Source organism: Schistocerca americana, chromosome 11 (genome assembly GCF_021461395.2).
Source record: "Schistocerca americana isolate TAMUIC-IGC-003095 chromosome 11, iqSchAmer2.1, whole genome shotgun sequence".
Taxonomy (NCBI): domain Eukaryota; kingdom Metazoa; phylum Arthropoda; class Insecta; order Orthoptera; family Acrididae; genus Schistocerca; species Schistocerca americana.
Window position 1 is genome coordinate 188,330,456 of NC_060129.1, and position 24,534 is coordinate 188,354,989.

General features: G+C 46.9%; 1 protein-coding gene across 3 annotated transcripts in view; it reads right to left on the reverse strand.

Annotated features, from left to right (window-relative positions):
- The window catches only part of LOC124553575 (neprilysin-2-like), a 479,037-nt gene that overhangs the window by 143,387 nt on the left and 311,116 nt on the right, over positions 1–24,534 (reverse strand). For all 3 annotated transcript variants that reach the window (XM_047127420.1, XM_047127419.1, XM_047127421.1), the window contains exon 2: positions 5,179–5,312. In XM_047127420.1, the coding sequence (XP_046983376.1) occupies positions 5,179–5,312 (134 nt within the window). The remainder of the gene's footprint in view (positions 1–5,178; positions 5,313–24,534) is intronic.

The window sequence follows — 24,534 nt, forward strand, 5'->3', positions numbered from 1 at the left end:
CTGGAATTACACTATGTCATCAAAACTATCCGGACACCTGGCTGAAAATGACTTACAAGTTCGTGGGGCCCTCCATCGGTATTACTGGAATTCAATATGGTGTTGGCCCACCCTTAGCCTTGATGACAGCTTCCACTCTCGCAAGCATACGTTCCATCAGGTGCTGGAAGGTTTCTTGGGGAATGGCAGCCCATTCTTCACGTAGTGCTGCACTGAGGAGAGGTATCGATGTCGGTCTGTGAGGCCTGGCACGAAGTCGGCGTTCCAAAACATCCCAGAAATGTTCTATAGGATTCAGGTCAGGACTCTGTGCAGGCCAGTCCATTACAGGGATGTTATTGTCGTGTAACCACTCCGCCACAGGCCGTGCATTATGAACAGGTGCTCGATCGTGTTGAAAGATGCAGTCGCCATCCACGAATTGCTCCTCAACGGTGGGAAGGAAGAAGGTGCTTAAAACATCAGTGTAGGCCTGTGCTGTGATAGTGGCACGCAAAACAACAAGGGGTGCAAGCCACCTCCATGAGAAACAGGACAACACCATAACACCACAACCTCCGAATTTTACTGTTGGCACTACACACGCTGGCAGATGACGTTCACTGGGCATTCGCCATACCCACACCCTGCCATCGGATCGCCACATTGTGTACCGTGATTCGTCTCTACACACAACGTTTTTCCACTGTTAAACCGTCCAATGCTTGCGCTCCTTTCACCGAGCAAGGCGTCGTTTGGCATTTACCGACGTGATGTGTGGCTTACGAGCAGCCGCTCGACCGTGAAATCCAAGTTTTCTCACTTCCCACCTAATTGTCATAGTACTTGCAGTGGATCCTGATTCACTTTGGAATTCCTGTGTGACGGTCAGGATAGGTGTCTGCCTATTACACATTACGACCCTCTTCAAATGTCGCCGGTCTCTGTCAGGTCGGCCTGTACACTTTTGTGCTGTACATGCCCCTTCACGTTTCCGCTTCGTTATCACATCGGAAACAGTGGACCTAGGGATGTTTAGGAGTGTGGAAATCTCGCGTACAGACGTATGACAGAAGTGACGCCCAATCACCTGACCACGTTCGAAGTCCGTGAGTTCCGCGGAGCGCCCCATTCTGCTCTCTCCCGATGTCTAATGACTGCTGAGGTCGCTGATATGGAGTACCTGGCAGTAGGTGGCAGCACAATGCACCTAATATGAAAAACGTATGTTTTTAGGGGTGTCCGGATACTTTTGATCGCATAGTGTACATTATCATATGTCACTCTTTCTTGATTACAGGCGGTCTAATGCTACGAAGCTGCCAGAGAAACCCGTTGGCTAAGCAATCCAGAAATAGTAGCCACAGCCAACACGCCCCCCCCTCCCCACCCCCCACCGCCTATTACCTGTGCTGAAAAAGCGGAGAAACCTCAGACCACAACTTTGGCGGCAAATACGTCGGCAACAGCAGCGCATTTTGAAATGAACAGATTACTGTTTTCCTTTTTTTTCCTTCTTCTTCTGCCTTCCGTCCCTCGCAGTCAGCAAAACGAACCGCGGTTTGTATTGTTGCCCGGCAACACGCGTTCCCCCACAGCCTCAATTCTTGACTGTCACGTCGTAATTAGTTGCGACAGCGGCCGCAGCGGTGCGCCCCTGTCGCAACACCTCTGCGGTTTCCACGGCCGTCGCTTCAGTTCGAACCGTGAGCGGTGTGGGTGTCTGCGCTGGCCGATTTCTCACTCGGCCCCGCTCTCTCTCTGTCCTACCTGTGTCCTCAAAGAGCGTACGCACCGGAATTACAGTTCAGTGTATAATCTGATAAAGCGGTTTAGTTAAATACTCGAAATGTTGTTGTTGTTCTGTTCTTCAATCCTGAGACTGGTTTGATGTAGCTCTCCATGCTACTCTATCCTGTGCAAGCTTCTTCATCTCCCAGTACCTACTGCAGCCTACATCCTTCTGAATCTGCTTGGTGTATTCATCTCTTGGTCTCCCTCTACGATTTTTACCCTCCACGCTGCCCTCCAATACTAAATTGGTGATCCCTTGATGCCTCAGAACATGTCCTACCAACCGATCCCTTCTTCTGGTCAAGTTGTGCCACAAACTTCTCTTCTCCCCAATCGTATTCAATACTTCCTCATTAGTTATGTGATCTACCCATCTAATCTTCAGCATTCTTCTGTAGCACCACATTTCAAAAGCTTCTATTCTCTTCTTGTCCAAACTATTTACCGTCCATGTTTCACTTCCATACATGGCTACACTCCATACAAATACTTTCAGAAATAACTTTCTGACACTTAAATCTATACTCGATGTTAGCAAATTTCTCTTCATCAGAAACGCTTTCCTTGCCATTGCCAGTCTACATTTTATATCCTCTCTACTTCGTCCATCATCAGTTATTTTGCTCCCCAAATAGCAAAACTCCTTTACTACTTTAAGTGTCTCATTTCCTAATCTAATACCCTCAGCATCACCCGACTTAACTCGACTACATTCCATTACCCTCGTTTTGCTTTTGTTGATGTTCATCCTATATTCTCCCTTCAAGACACCATCCATTCCGTTCAACTGCTCTTCCAAGTCCTTTGCTGTCTCTGACAGAATTACAATGTCATCGGCGATCCTCAAAGTTTTTATTTCTTCTCCATGAATTTTAATACCTACTCCGAATTTTTCTTTTGTTTCCTTTACTGCTTGCTCAATATACTTACCAGGTACGATTGACGGAGTACATCAGAAAAGTATAAAGAAGGCAGGTCGTTTTGCGTTTTGGCGAAATGGCAGAAAGTTCCGCGAGTTAATATGCGAGTTGGGGTGGCAGTCACTGAATGCCTTTCTGCTTCCCGACAGATGTTTGAAGACAATTGTAATCAATAGCTTTCTCCTTCGAAGGGCGAAATATTTTATTGACAAACATCTACGTAGGGAGAAACGATCATAGTGATAAAATAGGAGAGAGGGGGACTCTCACGGAGAGATTTAAGTGTTCGTTTTTCCCCCGTGCTGTTCGAGAGTGGAACGGTCGATTAATAGCATGAAAGTAGTTCCACGTACCGTCTACCAACCACTTAAATGTGAATTACTGACTAATCATGTAGATTAGATGTCGAGATGGAGGTTTTGCGGGCTCTGTTTGAAAGGCGGCTCTCCGGCTGCTACAGAACTCACCCAGCAGCAGCCCCTGTGAGAGGTACTCCTGGGGACGTGGAATGAGGTACAAAACACTGCGCACTGTTAAGACTAGCTGCAATGTAACGGAAGTGTGTCTCATCATCGTCATCATCAGGAGCAACTGACTGTCTTCATTGCTGCTGAGGTGGCCTGATATAGCCTGTGGACGGCTTCTGATTGGTCGGCTTGCCATTTGTCGGCCGTTGCAGACGGTGTCAATGTCTGCGACGGTGGCGCCACCACTTCCGTAGGAAAGTAAACCCTGCAAGGTATGTCTCTGCTGCTTCTCTGCGTCGACCGCTCGTTTCCAAACACCGCTCAGATAGTATCCGTTAAAGTTCTTCTCGCTCATTCTTGTTTCAACAGCGTCCTCAATTATGGAATCCCAGTATGTGGAGGCATGGGACAAAATTTACATTGCCACAGAAGTGGCGACGCCACCGTCGCAGACATTGACACCGTCTGCAACAGCCTACAAATGGCAAGCCAACCAATCAGAAGCTGTGCACAGGCTATATCAGGCCACCACACCAGCAATGAAGACAGTCAGTTCCTCCTGACAATGACGACGGAGGCCGTCATCAAAAGCTTGAGATTTTATCCGGAATTGACGTGGCAATAAAACTGAGAATGTTTTACGTGTTCATGGCTGGTTTGAAGAACATTCAAGAGTATATGAGTGACTGCTTTGGCCACCCACATAGCCCAACATGAATTGCATTCCAGAATGAGATTTTCACTCTGCAGCGGAGTGTGCACTGATATGAAACTTCCTGGGAGATTAAAACTGTGTGCCCGACCGACACTCGAACTCGGGACCTTTGCCTTTCGCGAGCAAGTGCTCTACCAACTGAGCTACCCAAGCACGACTCACGCCCCGTCCTCACAGCTTTACTTCTGCCAGTACCTCGTCTCCTACCTCCCAAACCTTACAGAAGCTCTCCTGCGAACCTTGCAGAACTAGCACTCCTGAAAGAAAGGATATTGCGGAGACATGGCTCAGCCACAGCATAGCGGGATATTTCCAGAATGAGATTTTCACTCTGCAGCGGAGTGTGCACTGTTGGAAACTTCCTGCCAGATTAAAATTGGTCTGGAGTTCGAGTCTCGGTCTGCACACAGTTTTAATCTGTCAGGAAGTTTCATATCAGCGCACACTCCGCTGCAGAGTGAAAATCTCATTCTGGAAACATCCCCCAGGCTGTGGCTAAGCCATGTCTCCGCAATATCCTTTCTTTCAGGAATGCTAGTTCTGCAAGGTTCGCAAGAGAGCTTCTGTAAAGTTTGGAAGGTAGGAGAGGAGGTACTGGCAGAAGTAAAGCTGTGAGGACAGGGCATCGAGTCTTGCTGGGGTACCTCAGTTGGTAGAGCACTTGCCCGCGAAAGGCCAAGGTCCCGAGTTCGAGTCTCGGTCTGGCACACAGGTTTCATGTGCCAGGAAGTTTCATGAATTGCACTGACTTTTATGGGGCATAATCTAGTGCACAAAAACGTAGACTGGCAACATATTGTGAATTATGGACATCAGGGGGTATCCTTCGGCATTTGTAATTGCAGTCTACTTTGCCTGTCCCATAGGAAATGCGTGTGGCTAGGGCCTCCCGTCGGGTACACCGTTCGCCTCGTGCAAGTCTTTCGAGTTGACGCCACTTCGGGGACTTGCGTGTCGACGGGGACGAAAGGACGATGTTACGGACAACACAACACCTAGTCCCTGAGCGGAGAAAATCTCCGACCCAGCCGGGAATCGAACCCGGGCCGTTAGCATTGACATTCCGTCGTGCTGACCACTCAGCTACCAGGGGCGCCCGTCCCACAGATTGTGTCAAGGCCCAGTTCATACAGAGGAATACAGGAGTAGGCAATGAGTGCGTGAAATATAGAGCAGTAAGCGGAGGCTGTCTGGGACAGAGCGTCCACTGTCAGACTCCAGAGCTAGGTGCGGCAGCAGTGGCGGCTGAAGCGCAGCGAGAGCTTTGTTTACGTTTGATGTGTTTTTGTTTTGGCGGCCATACCGGACTGCTGCTGCCGCCTGGCGACGAGGACTCCCAGTGAGATGGCGAGTGCGACGGCCGCCAGGAGCGCCACCGTCGCCACCAGCGTCAGCCCGCGCTCCATGGCGGTGCGGCGGCGCCACCACGTGGGGTTCCTGCAACATGGCAGAGCGGAGGGATCCGGTCAGCACCGCGACACGAGACGGCCGCCTATCTTCTGGCGAGTTTATGCTGCTGCTACCTGGCTGCTCGTTGCTAGCGTATTACACTGACAAGGGAACCTCCCCATCGCACCCCCCAATATACGCTCAGGAGCGCTGTGGTCCCGTGGTTAGCGTGAGCAGCTGCGGAACGAAAGGTTCTTGGTTAAAGTCTTCCCTCGAGTGAAAAGTTTACTTTCTTTATTTTCGCAAAGTTATGATCTGTCCGTTCGTTCATTGACGTCTCTGTTCACTGTAATAAGTTTAGTGTCTGTGTTTTGCGACCGCACCGCAAAACCGTGCGATTAGTAGACGAAAGGACGTGCCTTTCCAATGGCAAATGAAAACATTTGATCGCAAGGTCGTAGGTCAACCGATTCCTCCACAGGAAAACACGTCTGATATATTCTATATGACACTGGTGACGGCATGTGCGTCACATGACAGGAATATGTTGTCGACCCACCCAACTTGTACACTTGGCGAATGGGTAGAAAGATTCTTCTACCTTGCCCGATTTAGGTTTTCTTTTGGATGTGATAATCACTCCCAAAAAAGTGATGAAAACATAAGAGTTTGTCACATAAAATGAAAATAAAAAATTAAACTTTTCACTCAAGGGAAGACTTGAACCTAGGACCTCTCGTTCCGTAGTTGCTCTCGCTAACCACAGGACCACGGCGCTCCTTGACTTCCGGTGTCCTTGATGTTGCCTATCTTCGCATGGACTATTCAGTTTGTATATTTAACTAATTTTTTTCATAGTTCCACACAACTTCTTCCTGCTTTCTCGATTGATCTGTGTTCAGTTTTTCAAGGTCTATCCACTGTGCCAACTTATAACTAAATCTGAGGGGGGTGCGATGGGGAGGTTCCCTTGTGAGGCGCTAAATAAACTGGTATTCAAATACTGAGATATGTAAACAGGCAGAATACGGCGCTGCAGTCGGCAACGCCTATGTAAGACAACAAGTGTCTGGCACAGTTGTTAGATAGATTTAAATGAGTTTCATTGTGGTGTTATAGTCGCCACACAAATGATGGGACACAGCATCCCCGAGGTAGCGACGACGTTCGGAGTTTCCCATACAACCATTTCACATGTGAATCGTGAATACCAGGAATCCGGTAAAATATCACATCTCCGACATCGCTGCGGCCGGGAAAAGATCTGCAAGAACGGGACCAATGATGACTGAAGAGAATCGTCCAATGTGACAGAAGTGCAACCCTTTCGCAAACTGTTATAGTGCTATAGACTTCAATGCTGCACCATCAACAAGAGTCAAGAGTGTGAACCATTCAACGCAACATGATCGATATGTGCTTTCGGAGCCGAAGCCCCACTCATCTACCGTCAATAGTATACCCTCAATGATTGCACGGCACAAAGCTTTATGCCTTGCCTGGGCCCGCCAACACCGACATTGGACTGTTGATGACTGTAAACAAGTTGCTTGGCCAGACGAGTGTATTGAGCAGATGTACATCTACAGGAATGGAAACAACGTCATGTCAGCAGGGAACTGTTCAAGCTGGTGGAGACTCTGTATGGTGTGGGGCATGTGCAGTCGAAGTGATATGGGACCCCTGATACGTCTGCTTATGACTCTGACAGGTGACACGCATGCAAGCATCCAGTCTGATCACCTACATCCACTCGTGTCCATTTTGCATTTCGACAGACTTGGGCAATTCCAGGGCGACATCCCACATGTCCAGAATTGCTACAGAGTGGCTCCAGGAACACTCTTCTGAGTTTAAACACTTCCGCTGGCCACCGAACTCCTCAGACATGAACATTGTTGACCATATCTGGGATGCCTTGCAACGTGCTATTCAGAAGAGATTTCCACCCCCTCGTACGCTTATGGATTTATGGACAGCCCCTGCAGGATTCGTGGTGTCAGTTCCCTCCAGCACTACTGCAGACATTAGTCAAGTCTAAGCCACGTAGTGTTGTGGCATTGGCTGTTGTGGCCGAGCAGTTCTAGGCGCTTCAGTCTGGAACCGTGCAACCCCTACGGTCGCAGGTTCAAATCCTGCCTCGGGCATGGATGTGTGTGATGTCCTTAGGTTACTTAGGTTTAAGTAGTTCTAAGTTATAGGGGACTGATGACCTCAGACGTTAAGTCCCATAGTCCTCAGAGCCATTTCAAGTATTTGCTGTGGCACTTCTGCATGCGTGTGGGGGTCCTACAGGATATTACACAGGTGTACCAGTTTCTTTGGCTCTTCAGTGTATTGCAACCCTTTGCTGACGGAATGTGGGCTTTCAGTGAAAGTTGACGCTAAATGACCAACTGGCAGACTGACGGCGACATTGGCTAGATAGTCTTCATGTAGACCACGAGATGGTACTGTCAGTTCTGTTTCATCTGATGTGGTGTTTGGCATCGATTTATAAATACATAAAAATGAATCTCACTCTGTTCTGTTATGTTTGAGATATGGCATTATTTATCCACCACCCATAGATACCTCTTGGAGCACTCCTCTTTCTGTAAAGCTTCCTGAATATCTGGGTTGATCAGTCAGCCTGTTTTAAAAGTTGAGTGGAGGCCAGAGATTAAGCTCGAGTCTGCATGTGCTATGCCAGGTAAAAGAAGATAGGGAGTGTCAGAGATGTTATATTGCTTGGAACCACGCCGTCCTACAGGTTACGGTGCTATTCCCTAGACTCTGCAAAAATGGGCGCCGGTTGAAAACATCATGTGAAATGGCACATTTCTGGTGGTCGTTTTATAATTATGGTATCTCTGTCGAACTTACTGTTATACTTTGGAGTCAGGTTCCAAGTCGTCATTTCATCAGAGGGTGAGTCAAATGAAAACCTTAAATATTTTTTAAAATATTATTTATTGTGCAGAAGTGGTACAAAGCTGTACCACTTTCCAACATAATCTGCCCCACGCTCAATGCAAGAGCCCCAGCGCTTACAAAGTGCATAAATTCCTTTAGAAATAAATTCTTTTGGTAGTCAGCGCAACGGTAAGCGTTTCGTGGTAAATTAATGAACAATGTTATATACGCGAAGATACTGAAAAGAAAATTCGAAGGTGAGGAAGTTCTCATTCCGACGATCCCGATGATCCCAACCAATATGCCGTTTGAGTTTAAAAGACTTCAATTTCCGATCCGTCTTGCATTCGCCATGACGATTAACAAATCACAAGGCCAATCCTTGGAAGTTTGTGGTTTAAATCTCGAATGTCCATGTTTATCACATGGTCAATTATATGTGGCATGTTCACGGGTCGGAAGACCATCTGCGTTGTTTGTTCTTGCGCCTGACAATAAAACAAAAAATGTCGTGTATCACAAGGTACTTATGAAATTACAATGAAATGAACACCCTTAGCTGCTTACAGGCGTTGACATACGTCAACGGGGACAGATGAAAATGTGTGCCCCGACCGGGACTCGAACCCGGGATCTCCTGCTTACATGGCAGACGCTCTATCCATCTGAGCCTCTGAGGACACAGAGGATAGCGCGACTGCAGAGATTTATCTCTGGCACGCCTCCCGCGAAACCCACATTCTCAACGTATTGTCCCGCACTACATTCGTAGTGCCCCCGCCCATTGTACTCATTACTCGCGGCGCGTTTCCGATTCCCGTAAGAGTTCGAGCACTGTTTGTGCATTCGCACACAAGAAGAAGATGGTAAGGTGGACGGTGAGACTTAACTATATATATACTAAGATGGTATCTGTTCTTCCGGACATGTCCGAAAGAACAGATACCATCTTAGTTTATAACAAGGTACTTAATTGAAGAGTGGAAGCTATGCGCCAAAAAACATAAAGAATGAAGAATCATTAAAATACTTAATTCTTTAATTTGTATTTCCTAATAAAAAACTGAACTTAACAACCAAAATCTGATTATTTATTGCCTTTAAAGCGGAACAGATTTCGCCGGGTCAGCTAGTCTGATTATAGAGAACAAAGTTGTCCAAATACAAATCTATTGGAATGCTCACAAATATAACAGTTCATCATTTCAAAACATCTCTATGAAAGCTTGTAGTCACTGAGTGGATGGAAGTCACGCTGATGTGTGGAATTGATTGCCTCCACGTACCCCCAGGCGTCCAAGGCTTGCCTGCACTGTCGTTGTATGGTAATCACTTCCTGATACGCGACATCTTGTCGCCAGAGGAACGCAGCCGATTTGGAATTACGGTAAGTGCTGTAAGCTCCTCTGACATCTACATCTGTATGTGTATCGATGACCTTTTGTACATTCGGGTGAAAGTCCAGACCAAAAAACTGGAACAGTTCTTTCAGGCGTCTGTGAGGCGACACCGAAAGACCTTCGTACCGCACGACCCTGAAACGGTCGGGGTATTTTGCAGCAAACTCTTTTGCCGATGCATAATCGGCGACGAGGTCACTGCACACGATCCTGGCATCACCGCAGTCGCGACTCGGCCGACACCACGAGAGGTGTTTACGAGACTGACGAGGGGAGGCCGCCAATTGTGAAATGCAGATTCGATTCATACTGCGCATGATAAAAGCGCATGGCCAGAGCTGTAATGTGGCAAAGCACCAAGATCCACTTCTCAGCCGTTGTCGAGAAAATCGACAGTTAAAAGAAACCGTTGCGGCGAAATACTCTCTACGATTAATGATTTTCTACAGCGTCGTGGCGCAGCGGTAAGCGCTCGGATTCGTAATCTGAAGGTCGCCGGATCGAATCTCGCGTCAAGCAATTTTTTTTTTAGTATTTGTTTTTTGTTATTCAAATGTGTCTATACACACACACACACACACACACACACACACACACAACAACATATATACACTCCTGGAAATTGAAATAAGAACACCGTGAATTCATTGTCCCAGGAAGGGGAAACTTTATTGACACATTCCTGGGGTCAGATACATCACATGATCACACTGACAGAACCACAGGCACATAGACACAGGCAACAGAGCATGCACAATGTCGGCACTAGTACAGTGTATATCCACCTTTCGCAGCAATGCAGGCTGCTATTCTCCCATGGAGACGATCGTAGAGATGCTGGATGTAGTCCTGTGGAACGGCTTGCCATGCCATTTCCACCTGGCGCCTCAGTTGGACCAGCGTTCGTGCTGGACGTGCAGACCGCGTGAGACGACGCTTCATCCAGTCCCAAACATGCTCAATGGGGGACAGATCTGGAGATCTTGCTGGCCAGGGTAGTTGACTTACACCTTCTAGAGCACGTTGGGTGGCACGGGATACATGCGGATGTGCATTGTCCTGTTGGAACAGCAAGTTCCCTTGCCGGTCTAGGAATGGTAGAACGATGGGTTCGATGACGGTTTGGATGTACCGTGCACTATTCACTGTCCCCTCGACGATCACCAGTGGTGTACGGCCAGTGTAGGAGATCGCTCCCCACACCATGATGCCGGGTGTTGGCCCTGTGTGCCTCGGTCGTATGCAGTCCTGATTGTGGCGCTCACCTGCACGGCGCCAAACACGCATACGACCATCATTGGCACCAAGGCAGAAGCGACTCTCATTGCTGAAGACGACACGTCTCCATTCGTCCCTCCATTCACGCCTGTCGCGACACCACTGGAGGCGGGCTGCACGATGTTGGGGCGTGAGCGGAAGACGGCCTAACGGTGTGCGGGACCGTATCCCAGCTTCATGGAGACGGTTGCGAATGGTCCTCGCCGATACCCCAGGAGCAACAGTGTCCCTAATTTGCTGGGAAGTGGCGGTGCGGTCCCCTACGGCACTGCGTAGGATCCTACGGTCTTGGCGTGCATCCGTGCGTCGCTGCGGTCCGCTCCCAGGTCGACGGGCACGTGCACCTTCCGCCGACCACTGGCGACAACATCGATGTACTGTGGAGACCTCACGCCCCACGTGTTGAGCAATTCGGCGGTACGTCCATCCGGCCTCCCGCATGCCCACTATACGCCCTCGCTCAAAGTCCGTCAACTGCACATACGGTTCACGTCCACGCTGTCGCGGCATGCTACCAGTGTTAAAGACTGTGATGGAGCTCCGTATGCCTCGGCAAACTGGCTGACACTGACGGCGGCGGTGCACAAATGCTGCGCAGCTAGCGCCATTCGACGGCCAACACCGCGGTTCCTGGTGTGTCCGCTGTGCCGTGCGTGTGATCATTGCTTGTACAGCCCTCTCGCAGTGTCCGGAGCAAGTATGGTGGGTCTGACACACCGGTGTCAATGTGTTCTTTTTTCCATTTCCAGGAGTGTATATATAAAATTCCCGGCAATCAGTTGCAACAATTATGCATATAATAAGTTGTTGAAGGTCGTTTGTCGTGGAAAAACTGGCGACTTCGAAAATCATTATGTTTTCCGCAAACAAAGTTGTATTTCACAAATGTTATTAATTGTCTTCATAATGTTAACCACGTGTAGTTAACGGAAGACGTAGAAACGATATTCCGAAGCGAATACGCTATCGTAAGTCAAACGTTCGAATTAGAATAGAAACCCCACGAACACAAATTTGCTGTGGCAGGTGTGAAATATAAGCTCCGTTACTCGCTCGTTACACTTGAAGGACAGATTTTGAATGGGCCGAAACGAGCCGCCGCATAAAAGCGTAGTTGCCTGCTAACTTCGAAAGAAGGTAGATGCGGTCCCTAGCGCAACTTATAACATCGTCGAAAATCAGTGCGGACGGGAGAGCTTTGGTACACCCAGTTAAAAAAAAAAAAAAACGGAAAAATGGAGGCGGTACAATTGGAGAGCGATCCGCCTTCACCAACATGGATAAGAAATTCATTAATATTTGAATTACAAAAAACTTATAATAAAAAAAAAATGTTGCATGTCGCGAGATTCGATCCGGCGACCGACCTTCCAATTACAAACCCGAGCGCTTACCGCTGCTCCACGACGCTGTAGAAAACTATTAATCGTTGAGAGTATTTCGCCGCAACGGTTTCTTTTAAATGTCGATTTTCTTGACAACGGCTGAGAAGTGCATCTTGGTGCTTTGCCACATTACACCTCTGGCCATGAGCTTTTATTATGCGCAGTATGAATCGAATCTGAATTTCACAATTGGCGGCCTCCCCTTGAGAGAAGTGGCGCGAGGGTCACGCACCAGCAGCAAAACTCGTACATTCAGGCTCTCGTCCGCAAGGAGGCTCAACTTGAGTCGTACGGTCTTCATGCTCTGAAACGGAAAGAGTCGACAGAACTGGCTTAGGACCTCCGGCATCCGGCACAGTGGCGGCTGCTGCAGACATCGCTCCCACAGCCGAGGGTTGCAGCCGAATACACTACTAGCCATTAAAATTGCTACACCACGAAGATGACGTGCTCCAAACGCGACATTTAACCGAGAGGGAGAAGATGCTGTGATGTGCAAATGATTAGCTTTCCAGAGCATTCGCACAAGGTTGGCGCCGGTGGCGACACCTACAACGTGCAGACATGAGGAAAGTTTCCAACCGATTTCTCATACACAGACAGCAGTTGACCGGCGTTGCCTGGTGAAACGTCGTTGTGATGCCTCGTGTAAGGAGGAGAAATGCGTACCATCACGTTTCCGACTTTGACAAAGGTCGGATTGTAGCCTATCGCGATTGCGGTTTATCGTATCGCGACATTGCTGCTCGCGTCGGTCGAGATCCGATGACTGTTAGCAAAGTATGGCATCGGTGGGTTCAGGAGGGTAATACGGAACGACGTGCTGGATCCCAACGCCCTCGTATCACTAGCAGTCGAGATGACAGGCATCTTATCCGCACGGCTGTAACGTATCGTGCAGCCACGTCTCTATCTCTGAGTCAACAGATGGGGACGTTTGCAAGACAACAGCCATCTTCACGAACAGTTCGACGACGTTTGCAGCAGCACGGACTATCAGCTCGGAGGCCATGGCTGCGGTCACCCTTGACGCTGCATCACAGACAGGAACGCCTGCGATGGTCTACTCGACGACGAACCTGGGTGCACGAATGGCAAAGCGTCATTTCTTCGAATGAATCCAGTTTCTGTTTACATTATCATGATGGTCGCATCCGTGTTTGCCGACATCACGGTGAATCTACATTGTAAACGAGTATTCCTCATCGCCATACTGGCGTATCATCCGCCGTGATGGTATGGGGTGCCATTGGTTACACATCTCGATCACCTCCTGTTCGCACTGACGGCACTTTAAACAGTGGACGTTACATTTCAGATGTGTTACGACCCATGGCTCTACTCTTCATTCAATCCCCGCGGAACCCTACATTTCAGCAGGATAATGAACGACCGCATGTTGCACGTCCTGTACGGGTCTTTCTGGATACAGAAAATATTCGACTGGTTCCCTGGCCTGCACATTCTCCAGATCTCTCACCAATTGAAAACGTCTGGTCAATGGTGGCCGACCAACTGGCTCGTCACAATAAGCCAGTCACTACTCTCGATGAACTGTGGTATCGTGTTGAAGCTGCACGGGGCAGCTGTACCTGTACACGCCATCCAAGCTCTGTTTGACTCAATGCCCAGCCGTATCAAGGCCGTTATTACGGCCAGAGGTGGTTGTTCTGGGTACTGATTCCTCAGGATCTATGCACCGAAATTGCGTGAAAATGTAATGACATGGCAGTTTTAGTATTATATATTTGTCCAATGAATACCCGTTTATCATCTGCATTTCTTCTTGATGTAGCAAATTTATTGTCCAGTAGTGTAACACGACTTTACGTTTCCCGTATTCGAGGTAGTGGTCTAGGCTCGTGTAGTTACAGGCGAGCAAGGCCTCCAGTGTTCTTACAGCTCCACCCGCCGAGGGCTCTCCTCTGACGCGAACGACTCCGTAATCGAGGAGCGGTTCGTAATGGAGGTAGGTTCCCGGGTGACTGTTCAGAACTTCCCCCAAGGAGGTCGAACCTCTTCTCCAGGTGGTTACGAGTAAGTTCCTGACAGGCCGGCCTCCCAGTTCCGGCACGAGATCCGTGAGCGAACTCGCCGCCATGCCGTACAGCCCATTTGGGTACGGGTAGTTCTCCATCTCGGCAGCCACGATCTGCACCATTTCTGAGACCGCGTCACTTATCTCCTCCGAGTAGTTTGCAGGTTCATTCACTTCAGTTTCATTGCTGGGCGACAGCCGAATGGCGCCTTCCGTGCTGAAGGATGGGGCGAGTTCTGTGCCAGCGGTGTTGATGGGCCTCCAGCTGACCAGGAGCGTCAACGGCCCGACGGAACAGATAAGGACCACCACGCAGCACACCCTCCCGCGCCGCGACTTCCCCTGCGCCTGCCTGTAGGGGCAGGTGTGTGAATTTACTCGGTGTGAAGTTCGTGTGGTAAAAACACACTGCCGCAAAAAAGTGTCCATCCTCAAGGAAGAGATCACTTTATTGACAAGTGGATGTGACAGATAGCTCATCACTAGAGGCACCTGTTTGTGGTGAAAATTTTTGCCCGATTTCGTCATTTTTAAAAAGTTGTTTCGGTATATGTTTCGCGAGGTTTTTTTCCATTTCGTCAATAATTTCGCTAATTTTATTTCCACCTTTCATCAGTGAAAGGTAAAGGAAATACATTTATGGCACATTTACAGTGAAAAATCTTTTGTTTTACATAAATTGAAAAAGCATAAACATTATAAATTTCTCCCATGAACCATAGACCTTGTCGTTGGTGGGGAGGCTTGCGTGCCTCAGCGATACAGATAGCCGTACCGTAGGTGCAACCACAACGGAGGGGTATCTGTTGAGAGGCCAGACAAACGTGTGGTTCCTGAAGAGGGGCAGCAGCCTTTTCAGTAGTTGCAGCGGCAACAGTCTGGATGATTGACTGATCTGGCCTTGTAGCACTAACCAAAACGGCCTTGCTGTGCCGCTACTGCGAACGGCTGAAAGCAAGGGGAAACTATAGCCGTAATTCTTCCTGAGGGCATGCAGTTTTACTGTATGATTAAACGTGGACGATAACTAGTTTGGACAAGAAGAGAATAGAAGCTTTCGAAATGTGGTGTTACAGAAGAATTCTGAAGATTAGATGGGTAGATCACATAACAAATCAAGAGGTATTGAACAGAATTGGGGAGAAGAGGAATTTGTGGCACACCTTGACTACAAGAAGGGATCGGTTGGTAGGACATGTTCTGAGGCATCAAGGGATCGCCAATTTAGCATTGGAGGTCAGCGTGGAGGGTAAAATTGGTAGACGGAGACCAAGAGATGAATACACTAAACAGATTCAGAAGAATGTAGGTTGCAGTAGGTACTGGGAGATGAAGAAGCTTGCACAGGATAGAGTAGCATGGAAAGCTGCATCAAACCAGTCTCAGGACTGAAGACCACAAGAACAACAACAACATGAAAACACAAATACCAAATCATGAAAGTTTGGAAGACATTTATCCTGTCCTACTCTACGTACACAACATACAAGTCAGTCTGAGAAAGACAAGGATACCATGACTTCCATATTGCTGGGAGTCAGAGCTGTTGTCCTGTCAGACAGTATATTGCAATATCTAGAAAGTGATCTCTCACTATCAACATTACTGACTGGAATCCACAAAGCCTTCACTGCAGCTTCCACAAGAAGTCCATATTCTGCTTTCAGGGAAAGAAGAATACCAATCGCATCAACATCTTTACCTTCTCTACAAGAAGTAGCTACTAAAACACTAAACAATGTGTGTGGTAAAAGAAATTCTGACGTTGGAAATTCTTGTAGAATGGGAATTTTCTTTATAAGCGGAGAGATTTCAGCCGTGTCTAAATTGCCTTTTATTATGTTTCTCGGATCAAACAATTTACCTATAAAAGAAATAACAATTTTTCCTGTATCACTCTCCATCAAGTGGCTCAGGTTTGTAGGACTTGCTCTTCCTACATACTGGAAGAGTGATGTTAACTGTACTTGCATATTCTCTGGCAGTTTAAGAAGTTTTTCTGAGGTTGTCTCGAAAAAAAAAATGCATCCTCTAGTAACTTGAAGCTCTTTGCAAGGCCACCAAGCTTAGACTGCAGAAGATGAATTAACGGTATCTTGGAGCCCTCTAATATCGCAGCAAATTGCAACATTTTGAGCAGTGCTCAACAAGAAAAATAGCTAGACAATGAATTTTTTTGCTTCAACAGAAGTCAAAGCTTTAAAATAATTGACAGCTACACTCTCATCTTCAACAGTTTCAACAAATTCTACTATATCACAGAGATATTCTCCAAGGTACTCGACACTTTCAAACCACGAGTTCCACATCGTGATGAGAGGAATAGGGAAAGGTTTAGCTTCACTGTATAGAGGGCAGTCAAATGAAAACTCAACATACGCCACAGTGGGACCAAGGAATGAATCCATTCAAAAGTGATCATCACATGCATTAATCCTTTCTTCCCTGAAAAAAAAAATCACGGTTTTACTATCCAGTCCTTCGAATTACATTATGATTTTTCAGATGTATAAAATACTCCGACGAGCTCCCCAAGGAAGGATACTACTTGTCCCCAAATGAGGACATTGTGTTCAAGTGGGTGCAGTATAAGTCGAAAAGTCAAAGTATTTTATTTTATTTTATTTCACCGAAATACATAAATTACACAAATGGAGCATTTGAATAACGTCTGGAAATCACGATATCTAGTGTTTTATGGTGCTATACGATAATATTATTAGTTAAAAACAGTCTTGGTTGCAATTTTAGTTTTTTATTTTTCAACGGCGCGTTTCGCCTTATTTGGGCAATTTGAGGTTATCTTTTCTACACTCCTGGAAATGGAAAAAAGAACACATTCACACCGGTTTGTCAGACCCACCATACTTGCTCCGGACACTGCGAGAGGGCTGTACAAGCAATGATCACACGCACGGCACAGTGGACACACCAGGAACAGCGGTGTTGGCCGTCGAATGGCGCTAGCTGCGCAGCATTTGTGCACCGCCGCCGTCAGTGTCAGCCAGTTTGCCGTGGCATACGGAGCTCCATCGCAGTCTTTAACACTGGTAGCATGCCGCGACAGCGTGGACGTGAACCGTATGTGCAGTTGACGGACTTTGAGCGAGGGCGTATAGTGGGCATGCGGGAGGCCGGGTGGACGTACCGCCGAATTGCTCAACACGTGGGGCGTGAGGTCTCCACAGTACATCGATGTTGTCGCCAGTGGTCGGCGGAAGGTGCACGTGCCCGTCGACCTGGGACCGGACCGCAGCGACGCACGAATGCACGCCAAGACCGTAGGATCCTACGCAGTGCCGTAGGGGAGCGCACCGCCACTTCCCAGCAAATTAGGGACACTGTTGCTCCCGGGGTATCGGCGAGGACCATTCGCAACCGTCTCCATGAAGCTGGGCTACGGTCCCGCACACCGTTAGGCCGTCTTCCGCTCACGCCCCAACATCGTGCAGCCCGCCTCCAGTGGTGTCGCGACAGGCGTGAATGGAGGGACGAATGGAGACGTGTCGTCTTCAGCGATGAGAGTCGCTTCTGCCTCGGTGCCAATGATGGTCGTATGCGTGTTTGGCGCCGTGCAGGTGAGCGCCACAATCAGGACTGCATACGACCGAGGCACACAGGGCCAACACCCGGCATCATGGTGTGGGGAGCGATCTCCTACACTGGCCGTACACCACTGGTGATCGTCGAGGGGACACTGAATAGTGCACGGTACATCCAAACCGTCATCGAACCCATCGTTCTACCATTCCTAGACCGGCAAGGGAACTTGCTGTTCCAACAGGACAATGCACGTCCGCATGTATCCCGTGCCACCCAACGTGCTCTAGAAGGTGTAAGTCAACTACCCTGGCCAGCAAGATCTCCGGATCTGTCCCCCATTGAGCATGTTTGGGACTGGATGAAGCGTCGTCTCACGCGGTCTGCACGTCCAGCACGAACGCTGGTCCAACTGAGGCGCCAGGTGGAAATGGCATGGCAAGCCGTTCCACAGGACTACATCCAGCATCTCTACGATCGTCTCCATGGGAGAATAGCAGCCTGCATTGCTGCGAAAGGTGGATATACACTGTACTAGTGCCGACATTGTGCATGCTCTGTTGCCTGTGTCTCTGTGCCTGTGGTTCTGTCAGTGTGATCATGTGATGTATCTGACCCCAGGAATGTGTCAATAAAGTTTCCCCTTCCTGGGACAATGAATTCACGGTGTTCTTATTTCAATTTCCAGGAGTGTAGATGGATGCGTGAGGCACCAAGATCTGCATAACGCGTTCCCGTCCACAGGAGCGAGTAACAGAGTAAGATCCTTAGTGCCTGAGCCCCCATCTTACTCTGTCACTCGCTCCTGTGGACGGGAACGCGTTATGCAGATCTTGGTGCCTCTCGCGTGTTGCCCGAGGCAGGATTCGAACCTGCGGTCGCGCGGTTCCAGACTGAAGCGCCTAGAACCGCTCGGCCACACCGGCCGGCTTGGCGGATAAACCATTTGAAAAATTTTATTTAAATTATGTGACATTTATTTCTATAATTGTTTCAGTGTTGTTTAAATACTCCTCGTCGATTACATTGCACTAAATAAAGTCTGCAGTATTCTACTTTTTATCCCACACAATCGTGTACTTCTGTGCGGTTTTTATAAATCGTAGACATAAACAAACCGTTAGAAAATTGGATTTTACAGTCTTAAAATTATAATATCCCTGTAGCAGGTAACTTTTCACATAAAACTAAGTTCCAGGGTTTAAATTTGCACATAAAAATTGCATTCGGTAGTATAAAAAGAAAGTCTGCAAAACGGACGTTCGCAACTGGGATCTACATTTTGCTTTGCCATCGGTCAGAGCAAATTTGACGTCAGCAGTTGAAGTGTTTTCTTGGAGGAGCGGGCACGCGCCCGACGCCGGCCCGTGTCCTGGAGCTCTTGCTCTTAATGACACTCTTGTACGCCACCACAATTGTGATCGCTGGCTACTGCAAAACTGTCGTCTTTTACGTCTATTTCTTGATCTACATCACTGAGATGTTGCTCTATTCGGCAACTAACAACGCCATCATACTTAGGATCGTTAAAGCTTACACATTCATGCGAACACATTTTGTGCTGTTCAAACAAAACGGGCACAGGGAGACAATAATTGAATTATATGAAGAAAAACGCAAATTAGTTACAAACTACCGTTTGCACACACTTTAGTCAACATGTAAACGTCACTACAGATATTCGGATTTCGGTTATGACATGTTCGATACGCCTGCCACCATTGGCGATGACGTGGCGCAGACGAATAGTGAAATTCTCCCTAACCCGCTGAAGTCTCGGAACATCGATGCTCTTGATGACCTCCTGAATGGCTATTTTCATCTCAGCAATGGTTTTGGAGTTATAGCTGCACACCTTGTCTTTACGCAGCCCCACAAAAAGAAGTCGCGTGTGTTCAGATCCGAAGAATATGGCGGCCAATCGAGGCCCATGCCAGTAACCTGTGGCTACCCCAGAGCCAGAGTGCGGTCCCCAAAGTGCTCCTCCAGGTCATCAAACACTCCCCTGCTTCGACGGGGTCGAGCTCCGTCTTGCACGAACCACACATCTTGTCGAAACCAGGGTCACTTTGGATAACGGGGATGGAATCATGTTCCAAAACCTTCACGCACTGTTCGGTAGTCACCGTGCCATCGAGGAATATCGCACCGATTATTCCGTGACTGGACACTTTACACAACACAATCACCCGTTGAGAGTGAAGAGACTTCTCAATCGAGAAATGCGGATACTCAGTCCCCCAAATTCTCCAATTGTGCTTATCGTCGAATTCATCCAAATGAAAGTGCCCTTTAACGCTAAACGAAACCATGCATGCGCACACTAATTCCCATCATGCACTGCGGCCAACCGTGCAGTTTGAACGTCCTAACGCAAACCGTTTAGACGTTATGACGATTTTATTTCATGTTGTTGTTGTTGTGGTCTTCAGTCCTGAGACTGCTTTGATGCAGCTCTCCATGCTACTCTATCCTGTGCAAGCTTCTTCAACTCCCAGTACCTACTGCAGCCTACATCCTTCTGAATCTGCTTAGTGTATTCATCTCTTGGTCTCCCTCTACGATTTTTACCCTCCACGCTGCCCTCCAACACCAAACTGGGTATCCCCTGATGCCTCAGAACATGTCCTGCCAACCGATCCCTTCTTCTGGTCAAGTTGTGCCACAAACTCCTCTTCTCCCCAATTCCATTCAATACCTCCTCACTAGTTATGTCATCTACCCATCTAATCTTCAGCATTCTTCTGTAGCACCACATTTCGAAAGCTTCTATTCTCTTCTTATCTAAACTATTTATCGTCCATGTTTCACTTCCATACATGGCTACACTCCATACAAATAGTTTCAGAAACGACTTCCTGACACTTAAATCTATACTCCATGTTAACAAATTTCTCTCCCTCAGAAATGCTTTCCTTGCCATTGTCAGTGTACATTTTATATCCTCTCTACTTCGACCATCATCAGTTATTTTGCTCTCCAAATACCAAAACTCATTTACTACTTTAAGTGTGTCATTTCCTAATCTAATTCCCTCAGCATCACCCGACTTAATTCGACTACATTCCATTATCCTCGTTTTGATTTTGTTGGTGTTCATCCTATATCCTCCTTTCAAGACACTGTCCATTCCGTTCAACTGCTCTTCCAAGTCCTTTGCTGTCTCTGACAGAATTACAATGTCATCGGCGAACCCCAAAGTTTTTATTTCTTCTCCATGGATTTTAATACCTACTCCTAACTTTTCTTTTGTTTCCTTTAGTGCTTGCTCAATATACAGATTGAATAACATCGGGGATAGGCTACAACCCTGTCTCACTCCCTTCCCGACCACTGCTTCCCTTTCATGCCCCTCTACTCTTATAACTGCCATCTGGTTTCTGTACAGATTGTAAATAGCCTTACGCTCCCTGTATTTTACCCCTGCCACCTTCAGAATTTGAAAGAGAGTATTCCATTCACCATTGTCGAAATCTTTCTCTAAGTCCACAAATGCTAGAAATGCAGGTTTATTTGATACAGTTCAGTAATTGTCACCCCGTACGTAGTTCACGAGATGCGGTCTAGGACACCTCAACACGTGCCGGCAACGAACCAAAAAGGGTGATAACGCAAAAGACAATAAAACATTATAGAGCTGGCGATTTAAGGAGGGTAGGTAGAGTAGCGCTTCGGCACAATTTACTTTGCAGAACAAAAATTCTAGCGCGGTCAGCGAGACCACACTTGTGAGTTAAGCCGATACGTGAAACTACAACCGAGTGAATCGATGTTTTTCTCATTCACTTCCTCTCGAGGACTCGTTTCACTCAAAAGAATGAATGAATGACTCGACCGATACGTAAAAATGCTGTCGATTGTTTTCCTGCAGTAGTTGTGTTCGGGTAGTGTTATGTGTGTGTGTGTGTGTGTGTGTGTTAGAATTGTTTTCCAGCAGCCGTTGAGTTCAGTTAGTGTGTGTGTGTGTGTGTGTGTGTGTGTGTGTGCGTGAGAGAGAGAGAGAGAGAGAGAGAGAGAGAGAGAGTCAGAATGAATGGTGAAGAAATTCCCAGCGCATTGGGAGTGCTACGTACAACTTCTAATTGTACGACAAAGCTAGCTATCCACAATGAGAATAGACACTTGTTACAAAACATGATTCCCTCGCACTGCCGCTTTTCGTAGCGGTACTTACTGCTTCGACTGCATCTACCACTCTCATTTAAAATCAACCAATTTCAAATTTGTGCACTACAGGCGCATTGAAAAAAAAAAAAAAGGCAGATACGCGCAAATAGAATTTTGTAAGCAATATTTGCAGGCTACATGTTGTGAATTTTTATGGAGCTGGGCCATAGAAGATCCACGGGGCAGAAGTATTATTATGTTAGTACGTGAACACGATAATTGAAGTATCAATTTTTAATATTGATTATACAAGGAGGACAATGACACTTATATTGTTGGAAAGGTACTTTGCCGTAGGTGCGCACAAAGAAAGAAACAGGTGTTTACGAATCCGTTACGAGCGGTAAAAAGGAAGTGGATGCTTTCATATCCGTGGCTGTGATGACACCTTCACTATCGAGCATTAAAATCTCCAATATGTGAACGTGCAAATTGGAGCACTACCAAAATCTGCCCTGCGTACAGAATGAGACACGAAAGTAACAACCATCCGTGAAATCACTTTCTAGGAATGCTGATGTTTAAATGTTACAGATGGTTCGTTTGCAGTGACACACACATACCAGGTAGCTAAAATGCCACATCTGTTACGTCGTTGATGCTGCCAGCAGGCGGAAAACGAAACGTAGTGGCCGGCCGGTGTGGCCGTGCGGTTGTAGGCGCTTCAGTTTGGAACCGCGTGACCGCTACGGTCGCAGGTTCGAATCCTGCCTCGGGCATGGATGTGTGTGATGTCCTTAGGTTAGTTAGGTTTAAGTAGTTCTGAGTTCTAGGGGACTGATGACCTCAGATGTTAAGTCCCATAATGCTTAAAGGCATTTTTTTTTTTTCAAAACGTAGTACCGAAGGCGTCTGAGGCACAAGCGCTGTTTATTAGGGACGTTTTTTCACTTAAGTTCGTCTAACAAGGGGACCCACTATACTGTAAATCACGGATCTTGATGCGCTTAAAATATGTTGTAGACGCACTTACCATGAGTATCTGGCTATCTGGTTTTTTAGCGACGGGCCTTGGTTTTTGAGAAAATCGATTTTGAAGTTCATTGCGTGCTGTGTAAGCCCGTAAAATTACGTATATATTTCGAGCAAGTAAGCGTAGCTATCGCATTAAGATCTAAGCCGGTATCAAAAATAAAAAAGCGGTAGAGGTTCATGGTTACGGCGCTGGAGGTACCGTGTTCGAATCCTGCGCAGGTAGTCTTTTTTTTCCCAAAATCGACCGAATTTTTCAATTTTAATTCAAAGAATATCAACAAAGAGTGTAAGGTGTGCGAAATTATAAAGATATATTCAGTTATTAATTTTTTCTGTCATACAATATTACAAAATCTTATTTTTCATCGTCCACATTGGTTGATGTGCCAGAACAATATTAATATTGTGGGTGATACTTATCATAGAAACAACCGAAGCATTCGCGCATCTTGTGAAAGCAACCGTCTTGCAGGTACGCGGTTTCTTCATGAGCGATACGGGGAAACACAATTCTTTTGCATTCAAAAGGATTTCTCTTTCATCTGTTAATTTCGATGCGAACCATGCGTACCTAATCGTGCTTTCAAAATTAGGTGCGCTGGATTCATGTAGGATTAGCGAATGTAATTTTATCGAATCTTCCCTAGAAGCGATCTCTCTATTGTCTTTCATCAAGTCGGCGCCATTCTGAATAATTATCGTGAAGATTTTCACCTGTCCGTAAAAATAAAGATCACAGGGCTGGTGGCAATAACGAGATCACTTTGGTCGGACCACTTTTAGCTTGCAGGTGCTCGGTTTCCTTTCATCAGTGAATAGACGATCGTACAAAGTTTAATCGGTTTGCCCTCCCCACGAATCGATCATGTACGGACGAATTACAGAACGCAAAAATTCTTCGAACACCAGTTTCGTGAACTTCCCGGATTTCGTGCAGGACAAGATTACATATCTGTATTTTCCCAGTTAATTCGTCTACTCGTTTTTGAACGTTAGAACCAAATTTTCCGGACGGTTCTTGCATACATAAAAAAACATATGGGAGCAGGATTCGAACACGGTACCTTTACCGCTGCGCTTCGCTTACTTTCTCGAAATATATGTAATGTTACGGGTATACAAAGCACCCAATGAACTTCAAAATCGATTTTCTCAACAACCAAGGCCCGTCGCTCAAAAAACCGGGTAGCCAGATACTCAGGACTACAACATATTTGAAGTGCATCAAAATGCGTGATTTACAGTATGGAGGGCCCCCTTCTAAGAATAACAGAACCAACTTTATGTTCGTTTGCCGCTGTCATCACAAAATTTGAAGTATTCCGAATTTTCAGTGTCTTCATTTTGAAAAGCTACGACCGCTCCTATTATACGAAAACTATATTTGTTTTACGCTATGCCTCGAATAAGAACAGTAAACGGGGCGCACTGAAAGACGAAGAGGTAGAGAGAAACAAGTTTTGCGCACACAAAGAAACAGGAGTAATGTATACGTTGCTAATGTTATTTCTATTGTTGTTTTGAAAGAAATTTAAATGTTCACTGAATGTAATTCCAAATAATTTTAAGAGTTATAATTGCTGTCGTAATCC